Genomic DNA, 12,912 nt, shown 5'->3' on the forward strand with positions numbered 1-12,912 from the left:
GCTGAATGAGTGCTGGTCTGATATGTTATGGGTCTCAGAGTGCAGGTAAGAAAGCTAAGCTCTCATGCTTACAGACTTACTAAGTTACTTACTAAGGCGTGGTATTAGTAAAGCTCAACCCCAGTTGATACCCACAAACCAATAAAACACATTCAGTAAAATAGGTCATATACAAGCAGAGTATTAACATTTAGTAATCGAATTATTAGGCTTACAAATCACTTACTTCAACAGAAGAAAACCCGGACAGAACTAAGAATGAGCATAAGAACAATGAATAACAACAACGTTTCTGTTTGTGTGAGTGTCTGTTTGTGAGTGTATGTCTGCATATGTATGTGTCTCTGCATCTGCTTGCGAGTGTGTGTGCATATGTGTGTGTGTGTGTTATCATCTCAGGCCATAGCCCTGTTAAACAAAGGCACTTATCCCTGCTCATTATTTTGTATGAGACAATCTTGAAACAACGAAATAACCACATCAACTGCTTTTTTGTGGCCCCCATTATCATTTAAATGAAGCTGGTGGGTTGGGGGTGGGGGGTGGGGGTGTTTACCCAGCCGGCGGAAGCAGCAGCCAGTCCACACATGCGTGTGTTTTCAGTACAGCGATGTGTGCATACATGAGTTTGAGAAACGTTCCTCCTTTGCTTCCTGTGTCTCTCACACTTGTTTGGCTCAGTATTCTTTAACATAGTCTCTGGTCAGCTAGTGTCCAGCTTGCCTCTAATTGCTCACTGTGAATGCCATGCACACCTAATGATGATGAATACTGGTTCAGGCTCCAGTGCTTTGGCAGGTTGGACTAGCCTTCACACCAGACCCTGCCCTGATCCAGATCCTGCCCTGACCCAGATTCTGCCCTGCACCTGAGCTTGGGGTGACAGATAAACTGTTGTACAGTAAAGTCCACATACAGTATGTAGAACTGTAACTGTTAATATAGTCACAACTCTGTTATCATTTGCCCATTATTGTACAATTCGGTTATTGCCAACTTTACATCTCAACTGAACCACTTATGACCTATATGATGACCCCACACCACCGATCACCCCACATGGTCACCCCACACTACCTATATGATCACCCCACATGGTCACCCCACATCACCTATATAATCACCCCAAACGGTCACCCCACACCACCTACATGATCACCCCACACCACTTATATGATCATCCAACACGGTCACCCCACACCACCTATATGATCACCCCACATGGTCACCCCACACCACCTATATGATCATCCCACACGGTCATCCCACACCACGTACATGATCACCCCACACGGTCACCCCACACCACCTATATGATCACTCCTCCTATATGACCACTCCGCACACTGACACTGAGCACACGTGTATTTTGGGTTAGAATAAGGTTAGCACAGCTGATGAGATTTAGTGTGAATATTTACCATGTCAATAAAGTACCACTGATTTGAATTGAATTGACAGGAACAGGAAAAGAGAAGGAGATGGAAGGAGAGAGGAGGAGAGAGAGGACAATGAGGAGAGAGGAGAGAGAGGAGAAAGGAGGAGAGAGGAGAAAGGAGAGGAGAGAGGAGAAAGATGAGATTGGGGGCTGAGGAGGAGATTCATTAACTCAGTTAAGATTCTGAGGCCCCTTTAGCTCAGTTGTGTGTTTCCCATTGGCTGCACAGCTGTTAGTTTAGAGCATCACACAGAAGCGTGATCACCAGCCTGCTGCTCTGAAGCAGCCTATAATTTTCCAGATGTAGTAATCACTGGTGTCCATGGTAACCATGCTAGGTAATTTTCTTATTCTTGTCATTAAGAGTGGTTTGGGGTCAAGGGTCAGGGCGGGGGAAGGACATAAATCAGAAATCAACACCTTGCTATAATCCCACTTCCAGCTCTGCCTCACCCTCCCCACCAATCCAGTCTAGTCTTGCCAGTCCCACTCTTTACTAACTTTACTAATCCTAACTTTACTAACCCTAACTTTACTAACTTTACCTCAGATACTGGACCACAGCATAAGCAGCACCTGCCAGCTGACCTTCCTGGAGGAACACACCCTTCTAACTTTAACACCGTCTAACCCTAATACACCCTTCTAACCCTAACACCGTCTAACCCTAATACACCCTTCTAACCCTAACACCGTCTAACCCTAATACAGCCTTCTAACCCTAACACCGTCTAACCCTAATACAGCCTTCTAACCCTAACACCGTCTAACCATAACAAAGCCCAACTCTAACACTGTCTAAACCTAACACACCCTTCTAACCCTAACACCGTCTAACCCTAATACACCCTTCTAACCCTAATACCGTCTAACCATAACAAAGCCCAACCCTAACACTGTGTAACCCTAGCAGGAGGCCTGTCTGCTGGGGGGCCATCTGCTGGGGCCCTGTCTGGTGGTAAGAGTGACGAGGAGCACAACCCAGAAGAGCACACACCGTCACAGGACACGCCATCACACACACACACACAAACCTGTACTCTTATTCATACATATATATACAGGTGTCTTATAGTCAGCCACCACTGCCCCTGCCCTCCAGGGTCAATTGGACCCTAGTAATAAGTTGAATGAGCCACTACAACAGCTCACAAAGTTCAGCTACCAGACAAAGATGAAGGAAAGTAGAGAGTAGGCACTGGAGGACCAGAGCACTGCAGCACTGGAGGATCAGAGCACCAGAGCACTGGAGGACCAGAGCACTGCAGCACTGGAGGACCAGAGCACTGCAGCACTGGAGCAGGGTGCAAAGACATGGTGAACGAGACAGGGAGGGCAAAAGGAACATGAGTGAAAGAGAGGACGGGAGCAGGTGCTTCAGTATTCACACACCTGACATTACGGCAGGTAATGGGAAGAGTTGCAGAAGAGTTGCACAAGCACACTGCTGTCATTTGATAAGCTGAGGCACATCACAATTCTTGTGAACAGCCATATGCTAATGACCACATTTATGATAATTGCCTATGATCTCCCCCACTTGTGGCCAAGCACCATATTTGCATTTCATTTACATACATTATAATGCAACGATTTGGTTCAGGGGAATACTGGCAGCTACAGTGAGAGCTAAAGAATACACTGCAGTTATTTCTTGCAAATAATTAAATCGCACATTTCCAATAATGAATTATTTTGTAAACAGTGACGGCAAAGGCTGGATAGATTTGAAAGAATGAGTCTGTATGAATTTATCCTTGCCAGAGGACCTACAATATTCCAGTGCAGTTAAACTGTTCATTTTGAATTGAGTAGATTTATATAGTGATAGCATTTCTGAAACATCAGTCACCATACTATTCTCATTTTCATGAGTTCTCATGAATAATCATGAGTGCTTATATAGGAGATAAGAACCTTGAACAGAGAGAGAAGGGACAGACACACTCTAAGCCAATCAGAGCTTGGCTCTCTTCATTCATGGTTGCCGTGACAACTACAATTGTGCATGCTAGCTGGAATCTGAGTATAAATAGCTGGAGAGGATGTGCTGTGTGGGTAGCTAACCACAGCAGACAGCTGTCACAGCACATTCCAGCAGCTGGGGGTGACAGGATTCAACGCCTGCAAGCACATGAACTATGGCCAGGTCAGCAAGGTCAAACTTAATTTTATCTGCAGAAAATGTAACATTAATAATAGTAATAAAACTATATCTATATTTCATTGGCCAAATTGACCTGACTTTAATTATAGTGTATAAAGGCAAAGTACTGCAATATTAGATGAACAGAACGGTGTAGGTGAACAGAACGGTGTAAATAAGCACATTCATTTCCTGTCATGACTCCCCCTTTCTCTACCTTTCCCTCTGTTTTTTTGGCTCCATCTTCTTGCCTCATTATCCCTTTTGTTTTCTCATTCTCTCCCCTTTCCTCTTTCATTCCTCCTCTCTCTTCTCCCACTCCCCCTCTCTCCCCCTCTCCTCTCCTCCCTCTTCCCTCCCTTTTGCAGGCCACAATAAGGTTGTCATAGAAACAGTCCGTCTGAAATAAGAAAGAAAAGTGATTGTAGGGTTGGGGTTAGACTAATAACTCTAACCTTAGAGGGTGAAGTGTATCTTAGTGTTGGTCTGACTGACAAATCTGAGTCTGTGTTGAGTGGTCATGTATGTTCCATCTGAATAGAAAGTGAGGAAGTGTGTCGTCATCATCTCAGTTTACTCAAACCGAAGGCCCAGAACAGAAGACTGCACTGTGACCTTGAGAAGAGCCCGTTCTTCTGATCACTGAGAAGCACAGAGGCTATTCTACACACCAGTGCAGGTTCCACAGATGACCACACACACTCAATCACCCACACACAATCGTTCACCAAAAGCATCCATCCACACAAGCACTCACACACACACACAGTCATCCTGTAAATTAACTTCTTGAAAAACAAACTACATAGGCTTGTGTATAGAAGGAAACTCTGACATAGTCTGCTGCACAGAAAGAAACAACTGATTAGAGTGACACTCATTGTGAATTTGACAACAGACAATTTGATGATTTTTGGTGACAAGGAAGCCTAATACATTGTGAGGCATGTGGTTATGTTTGAATTTTCTGTTACTGAGTAATACTTGGAAAACCATATTTGAAATGTTGCAAAATCTACAATGAAAGTCTTGACATTCTGAGATTCAGCAAATGCATCAGTACTTTTGATAGAAGGTGAAAAGCTTTTCTGTGTCTTAAGCACTACATTAAAAGTGTAGTGACTTCCAACAGTCAATACACCTTACATATACAAACTACATTTCCTCTGATTATTGTGTTATGGGCTTATGGGGTTATTGGGTATTATTGGATAAAACAGATAGTACCAGCCAATGATTTGATTGGTGAGGTATTTGTTTTTAGTGAGGGAAGGAGTATGGACCTCACTCTTCTACAGCCTGACTAGCGTTTCTGGTGTCTGAAAGGTGATGGCGGGTGGTAGTGGGTAATTCACAGTGCAACTGCGTGAAGACAGGAGGCTCGAGACACATTGGGGAAGCAATCAGGAAAACCTGCTGCTGTGATCATCTCATCTTTTTGAGAGATCATTTGTAAAGAGGTTCTGTCCCCGCCTTCTAGTTCTCTGAACCTCCATCAATTGACAGATGATCCACTCCATTAATAGCATTATATCAATTTTACCTACAAAACAAACCCATCCTCACCACTTAACTGAATAAACTAGCTAAGCCCTAAGGTTCTTGATATGGCTAAGTCTCATCCCCTCCCTAAAACAGGATCCAAACACAAACGCAGAAGTGTTGACACACTTCCATCTTTGGAAAACCATCAGTGGGATGCAGTTAGAAGTGTTAGTAACTCCAGTAGAAACTTCACGAAGGGAAGTGTTTGCAAATATGCCATAGGTGTGGGAGCTGTGACAGACACACCTCTCCAGGTAACTCAGCAGACGGTACCTCTTACCACAAATTCTAAAAGAAGCAGGTCAACATTTTAACCCAGTGCAGTGTGGAGAGAGAAGGCATACAACAAAGACACCTCATGCACGGTGACATCCCATTATTTAAGTATTCAGGCAAAAAACAACAGCACCATCTTCTGGCCGAGCAACACCACTTCAGCAAGTTTAAACATGAAAAACTTGAGACCACTTTTTAATTTATTTTTATTGAAAATTAAAGCACGATATATTGAGCTAACTTCAGTCATGATGTCACTGCAGTGAAAAGGACTGGGACATGGCCCCATCACTGCAGTGAAAAGGACTGGGACACCTTCAGGCTTACATCCTCTGTGAGGTTAGTATAAACCAAACTAAATTAAAATGGCACTGCACAGTGTTGAGGAGGAGCAGGTAATGTGAGAGAGGAGCGAAACTGGATCACAAAAGAAAAAAACCAAAACCACCCCTTCCCACATGTTCACTATGGTCCTTTCAAGCAAGAACATGCATCCCAACCCATGGGAATTAATACAAAACATTACAGGATTATACCAGTAGTGAGGCAACCAGCTAACAATAATTTGTAATGACCAAAGAGAAATGGAAAGCCATAAACTAAATCTCTGGACCTCTGAATCCAAACTGTTGCTTGATAATACAAATAATATTTACGTTTTTAATAAAGATGAAACCTCATCCTTTTCTAAATATCACTGCGTATTTTTTTAGGTCAGTAAAAATAGGTTATCCAGACGGAGGTGATTCTGATTCCACACGCTGGTCTGACATCGCAGGACCAGGACTTCATAATGAAACCAAGGCCTTATACACACACATATAAGGAAACAAACAGACTGAAGTGATGGAACTTGCACACAGAGCCCTGTGACTGTCAAGGCTATAGGTGCAGTGCTCCAAATCTCAAACCTTCAGCATCCTTAACCAATATGCATGAAAAACCTTTACACACTGAAATAACCACATGGGTTTAAACAAGGGCTTCAATTACTGAGCAGTCTGTTCTCACAGGATGATAATGTCTCGCAGGTCCAATTCTGTAGATCACCATGAAGTTTATTATAGGCCACCTTAGTTGTCTTGGTGTCTGAGTTCCTTGTCTGATCTAAGAGGGTTATTTACAGCACAGGAGGACAATAGGCCTTGGCCTAGCAGGCGTCTGCCTTGGCCTAGGAGGCGTCTTCCTTGGCCAGCTTCGAGGCTGGACCCTCTGTGTCCGTCCCGTTTGACTCCAGGACTCTCTTCTTCGATGCAGCAGGTTCTGCGACAGCAAGAAAACGAGTATCTGGTGAGTATTGAACAGGAGGTCGACGCTGACGGATATCAGTTAAGATTCAGAGTGGGACGGAGACCTCTGCCTCACCTGCTTCATCACCCTCAGCTCCACCATCATCATCGTCGTCATCACTGCTAAACTTGGTTTTCTTGCCCTGGAACTGCTGCGGTTCTCCTCCACCTCTGTCCCGACGGCCACCACGACCCCGACCCCGCCCGCGACCCCTATGACCACCTGCCACAGGAGAGCACACAAACAGGGAGCTGAGCAGAGTGCAATCAACAGACTCAGGTCAGCCTAATCCTAACTCTAATCTTAACGGCAGGCATACAGGAATCGTAGTCACATATGTGCTTGGTGTTTCTTCCAACACTTCAGGAAACCAGTCAGCAGTGTTCGTTGTTTTTTTGTGCCTTTAAGGATGTGTGTGAATCCCCTGGTGAGAGTCCAGAGCCACGAGGATGTGCATTTCATCCCCTATATCCTTTTTCATAAAATGATTCATAGCATCAGTATGTCTGTTGTTCAGTTTGATGTACCGATCACCTTATGGTTTTAAACAAATATCGCTGGATAATTAGCTGATAAGGTGTCTATGGAGGGCAGCCACTTGGTCACCAAACATTTTGAATTTGCAGTGAATTTCACTTTGAACTGAGTGTAGTACTGCTAGCCCAACATGAAGGCCAACATTACTGCTGCTAACCTACAGTAAGTTACTGCATCCCAGTCTTAACATACCAGACTCCTAACATGACGTGCTCGGCAGATGTGAATGCTAGCAGTCATGCTCACTATTTACACCCATTGAGAAGGTGATGATAATCCATTAGCATTAACATTACAATATAGCTTGCCTCACTGCAACCCGCACCAGGAACAGTTTCTACAAATAGTTTCTACAAAATTACTTAATCCATATTTACAATGGTAAAATAGTGTCTTCTAAAAGAATTTGCTCAAACATCTCTAAACTGTTTCGAATGACAGTGACTGGGACGATAGTGAGCTGGTGCACACACCTTTTCCTCTGAATTTGTTTTTGTTGAGCGACTCCTGTTGGCTCTCGATAATTTTCTTCAACATCTCTAGCTCTTCATCGCCCTCCAGCACCTCCCAGTGAACCACCTGGTCCTTCACCATCAGCTCCTCCCCTCCGGACGCCTCCAGGGCTTTCTGCAGGGCTTCCTTAGCGTTTGAGCGGAACAGGATTGTGCCCTGTAGTTGGGACAGACAGGTCCGAGAAGCACATTTGAACTAAATCTCCAGAAAAACAGTGGGTTTAGAACATGCATGTAAAGACTGCTCACTATAATATTAACAAGTCAGAGTATCAGAAGGACGTGGAGATTGAACACAGCCCCCCACCTCTTTTGCTCCACGGATAAAGTCGATCCATTTGATCTGCGCATGTTCAGAGAAGAGCTTGTGGAAGTCCTCTCGAGAGGTCTGACCCAGATCACCAGAGAACTTCAACACACAGCCTCTTTGGTCCTCCAGAGCTTTCTACAAGCACAACGGATTGAGATCAATAATAATAAAAATCTTACTGAGATTTACAATCTGGTTTTCAGGAGTCCTGGCCAAGACAGTAGCAACAACCCCCTAGTTTCCATAATACATACATTGTACATCAACTTCCTAAGACATTTAAAAACATACATTTTTCTCCATTTCCATTTTTACAAGCATGTTTTTAAAAACATTCAGTTGCTGCAAAACAGAGAACAGTTGCTGGAAAACCTTTTGCATCATATTCCAATCACTTTGAGGAGGTCAGGTGAGGTGAGGCTATCAGGTTAGTTGAGGGTGTAGGGGTTATCATATCAGGGTTAGGGTAAGGGCATAAAGTTCACTCTTCTTGCACTTCATCAAACTACATAGATGAGGTACTATCCCAAAAAATAGATTCATGAATTTATACCAATGAAATTTTCTTGAACCTAATGTCAAAGCTACTTTATCATATAAAGCACAATAACGCATAGAAAAAGAACACTTTGTAATAAATCTTGGTGCACAATGATAAACCACACCCAGAGAGATTATATTTTATATACAGTGTACAACATCTCCGCAGCCTAAAGTTACAAAATTCTTCTTAGTCAGAAAAGAACAGCATGATTTCTTAAAAAAGCCCAATTATAACCCTAACTATAGGGTTCGCCCATCTCTAACCTACTTACAAGTGGAGTTATATGCATTTTAAAAGATAATGAACTATCCAATATTAAGCTCAAATACCAATGACTAATTTGACCACACACCCTCCCAACATAGTAATTGATTGAGGATTTACTATCTTTTAATTCAACTTATTCAGGGTTAGACACCAGACTGTCAACAAAAAGCAAAAACAAGGAGTCAAAAATTTCAAATAATGTTTTAGATCGATCAATAAATAACTAAAATGTAGCTGAAACATGCTAACTACATGTGTACTGTTGTAGATATGGTGCTGAACACTGGGGTTATTTTATTTTACTGAGGTGATCATTTTGACGCAGTGGGTCAAGCGTCTGAGCAGAGCACGTGTGGGCAGCAGGACTGTACAAGACCAGTGGAGATGGGGGCAGCAGGACTGTACAAGACCAGTGGAGATGGGGGCTTGCAGCCTGAAACATCCTTGCTTGTGCAGTTTGATGTGCAGGCCTGTAAGCCAAGGGTAGCTAGGAAAGCATCACTTGGCAGGCCATTATGAATATGTTTAAAGGTTTTATATGTGGAGGTTTAAAAATAAGCATAAAGGGGAGGGGCCTTCTGAAGGTGTTGTGGGCAATATTCATAATTCAGCGAATACATTCAGCAGTAAAGAGCGTGCCTACCTGATGAGACCTGTGAAGTGTGTGAGGTAGTGGATTCTTAGAGGCTGATTAAAAATTAAAGTTGGCACAGCCTGGTGTGAAACTAATGGTTAGGTTTAGGGGTTAGGGTTAGAAACTCACCATTTCTTCTTCTTCAGCCTGTCTCTGTTGTTCTTCTTTTTCACTTAAAAGCAAACAAACAACTTTACTGGAGATTAGTAAAACTACAACAATTCAGGTAAGGGGGGGGGGGGTGTTTAAAACTGCCAAATCACCACAAAGAACCAGAATTGCCCAGGAGTGCATATGTAAATATAACCTTTTCTCAGTTGTGGAGTGTGTGTGTGAAGTCAAGAGGCTTTTATTGTCATTAAATCTGAGTACAGGTACACAGTGTCACGAAATTTAATTCCTCCGGAACAGTGATGTAACGTGTGTGTGCGCCCAAGAGAGACAGAGCGCGATTATGTGAGTGAGGGACTACACACACGGCTGAACAAATCTATGGAGATATACGCATGCACAAGTCTGTGTGTGTCTGTATGGGCGTATGAGCACATGTGCGTGCGTGTGTGTGTGTGTGTGTGTGTACCTCTTTGCTTTGGCTTTGGCTTGCACACGACACTGCTTCTTCTCTTCTGCTTTCTTAGTAAAATAGTCATCTCTGCAATACAGAGGTCAAAGGTTAACAAGATCCCCCACTACATTACGAAGGATCGAGTAGATCCGAGTGTACAGGCGACTGAGCAAGCAAGAACGACACGGGCAACACAGACGGGGGAAGGTGGCCAGACGGAGGCAACGACACAGACAGGGATGAAGCACAGGCGTGGTGGTGGTGGTGGTGGGGTCTGGTGTAGTATTGTGTCTGTTACATACTTCATCAGAACAATCATGTCATTCCCTTTAAACTGTTTGACATCGTCTCTCATCACAAAAGCCTTGGCAGCATCTTCAGAGCCCATGACAGCAAAGATGGAGCCCTGTAGAGAGGACCAGGAAGGATCAGCACCACACGATCAACTCAAGACACTTTGTGCTAAGTTTTGTAATGGCAATCGTAGCACCATGTGAATCACCTCCATACAAAAAGCAAGTTACTATGTCTATTTTTGTCTGTAATGTCCATTTTTTAAAAGATAAACACGAGAAGAGAGTAGAACCGACAGCTTTATTTTGAGAGGTAAATGAGACTTTTACTTTGAAAGTCTTCTGGGGTCCTTTGCGCATGTGTATGTTCTCCACCACTCCTTTAGAATACAGCCACTCCTTCAGCTCGTCCAGTGTGGTGTCCAGGGGGAAGCCTTTCTGTGGTTATGACAATGCCCCAAATATCCACAACAGGGAAGGTGAGGTGCCACTCAGCTTCGCCACGTCAGAAAAGCAGTTTTAGAGCTAAAGGTCCTTTTACTGAGTATCACATTTCTGTTCATTTGTATTCATATTCATTTTAGATCTTAGTCTTTTTACTAAGTGTCACATTTCTGTTAATTAGTACTTGACAGTGAAAGGTAGAGAGGACAGACTGCTGTAACCCACCATGTATATGGACCTGTGTTTGAGAGCATCCCTGTACTCGTCACTGTGCTCTGGGAGAGGTCTGCTCAGGCAACGTCGAATCTTTGTTTGGTCTTCACTGATCTCCAGGAGCCCAGTCTTAGATTTCCGCAGTGACTCAACAATAACTGTAGCGTCCGTTGTCAAAGTCTTCAGTCTGAATCAACAAAATGGTATGAGATACTCGAGTGCAGACAGACACTAGCATGGTCAGTCACCACAGGAACATCTGTGATCTTGACGCACGCACCTGTTAAACTTGAGCATTGTTTCCAGGGTAACCCAACCATCATCCAGCTGCATCTGTTCCTTAAGGAAACGGTCTCTAGGAAGATTGTGGTCTCCAAAATAGTACTGGAAAAGCATGACAAATTAAATTAATATTGTACTTTTTTAAAGACAAATAAATGTGGAGGCGATTCTCACCTCTATCTGTTCTGCCACCTTCTTCTCCAGGGGAGAGTTTTCCTGTTCTTCAGCCATGTCTGATCACCAAACAAAAGCAAAAGAGAAACACTGGAGAAAGACAAACCAGACACAGCTAGCAAACCAGCAGACCAACCACGACATTAACGGTTAGATCCTCGTCTTCACTCTCATTTTGAGCTAAATCCTCAGGAAACGCGTAAAAAGGGGACATTCTGTGTTTTATTCCTGGAGTTCATGTACTGTGTGGAGGACGCAGCTCGGCCACACGTGCGTCCCGGAAACGGAACTTTAAAGCCGCATTAGTTAGCGAGCGCGAGAAGAACGTAAGGCGAGCTTCGCGTGGACACAAGACCTTCCGTTTTCCTTCATGTAAGAACATTCACAGCGTGTCCTACAACTAAACACAACCTGGCGGGGACACCCAGCTGCCCAAGTTACTACACCACACTCCACACGTTAGCCACGTTAGCTACCTAACGCGCTGCATGTGCACAACCACATAGCAGGTCTGCAAACACTTCACATTTGTTCAGGTTACCGTCAACACAAACAAACAAAAACAATACGAAAGTATATAGTTTAATCAAGCTATATTACAGGAATACAGCAAAATCACACTAACCTGTACGTATTCCAACCTGCAGGCTCCCGCTACAACGTTTCTCTCACGCGACGCGACCACACCGATTCTTCCCATGAATCCATGCGAGTTCACGTACTAGAAACGTCATTTTATGAATGAAGCAATGAATTATGGGAGTTGGTGTTTGTTTAAGCGCTCCATACCAGGGTTTCAAATGACTTAAATCCTCCTTATACGTATTGTCCGGCAGACAAAGTACAATGACTTTACAATGAACATCGTTTGATTTCATGTGTTTCTAAATAAACATAAAATAAAGCATAAAATAAAATGAATACCATATTATTCTTACATTTTGTTGATTAAGTTTGAAATACCTTCCTACTTAAATATATATATATATATATATATATATATATATATATATATATATATATATATATATATATATATATATATATATGTATTCAATCAATAGTGTTTATTCCCTTTTCAAAGTCACCTATATAAACACATTACCTTTTTAGGATTTCTTAGTGAAATATCAAATGTTAAAATATTGAAACGCTCCTTACTTTGAATTCTTGCCTTGTCATGCTTTTACTTTCTTTTAGAAAATAAAAGACACACCAACACCAGCTGCAGGAGGACAGCCGGATCCAGCAGCCTCTAGAGATTGCTCTGTGTTATGGTCATGTGACGTGTAGATGACATGTACAACTGCACCTAGTATTTCACTGTCCAACCCTGTAGCTGCACACGTGTTGCTCCAGTCATGTGTGCCTGTGAACGTGGTGTGGAAGGAAGGGCTGCAAACTGCCAGAGCCACAAAATGAAAAACGTGCTGGGAATCATG

General features: G+C 43.1%; 1 protein-coding gene across 2 annotated transcripts; it reads right to left on the reverse strand.

Annotated features, from left to right (window-relative positions):
• Positions 1 to 5,594: 5,594 nt before the first annotated feature.
• ssb (small RNA binding exonuclease protection factor La) lies at positions 5,595 to 12,217 on the reverse strand. 2 transcript variants are annotated; one of them, XM_077015216.1, is made up of 12 exons: positions 12,096 to 12,217; positions 11,471 to 11,529; positions 11,295 to 11,398; positions 11,027 to 11,201; positions 10,688 to 10,795; positions 10,367 to 10,470; positions 10,080 to 10,151; positions 9,629 to 9,671; positions 8,052 to 8,189; positions 7,706 to 7,901; positions 6,771 to 6,917; positions 5,595 to 6,668 (listed from the first exon to the last, which is right to left on the reverse strand). In XM_077015216.1, the coding sequence occupies exons 2-12, from the start codon at positions 11,525 to 11,527 to the stop codon at positions 6,577 to 6,579; spliced, it is 1,236 nt and encodes a 411-aa protein (XP_076871331.1). In that variant the 5' UTR covers positions 11,528 to 11,529; positions 12,096 to 12,217; the 3' UTR covers positions 5,595 to 6,576. The 2 variants fall into 2 exon arrangements, with proteins under 2 accessions (XP_076871331.1, XP_076871332.1); XM_077015217.1 differs by having other exon boundaries at positions 11,471 to 11,560; positions 12,096 to 12,194.
• Positions 12,218 to 12,912: the final 695 nt, after the last annotated feature.

The sequence above is a fragment of the Brachyhypopomus gauderio genome, chromosome 8, assembly GCF_052324685.1.
Source record: "Brachyhypopomus gauderio isolate BG-103 chromosome 8, BGAUD_0.2, whole genome shotgun sequence".
In the NCBI taxonomy this organism is placed as follows: Eukaryota; Metazoa; Chordata; class Actinopteri; order Gymnotiformes; family Hypopomidae; genus Brachyhypopomus; species Brachyhypopomus gauderio.

Excerpts from the sequence above, each read along its gene's own strand:
- ssb (XM_077015216.1), bottom strand. The coding sequence starts at position 11,527 with ATGGCTGAAGAACAGGAAAACTCTCCCCTGGAGAAGAAGGTGGCAGAA. Across the intron at positions 6,918-7,705 it reads AAACAAATTCAGAGGAAAAG|GTGGTCATAGGGGTCGCGGG; the intron begins GTGTGTGCACCA and ends CTCCTGTGGCAG. Across the intron at positions 6,669-6,770 it reads AGCTGAGGGTGATGAAGCAG|AACCTGCTGCATCGAAGAAG; the intron begins GTGAGGCAGAGG and ends TTGCTGTCGCAG.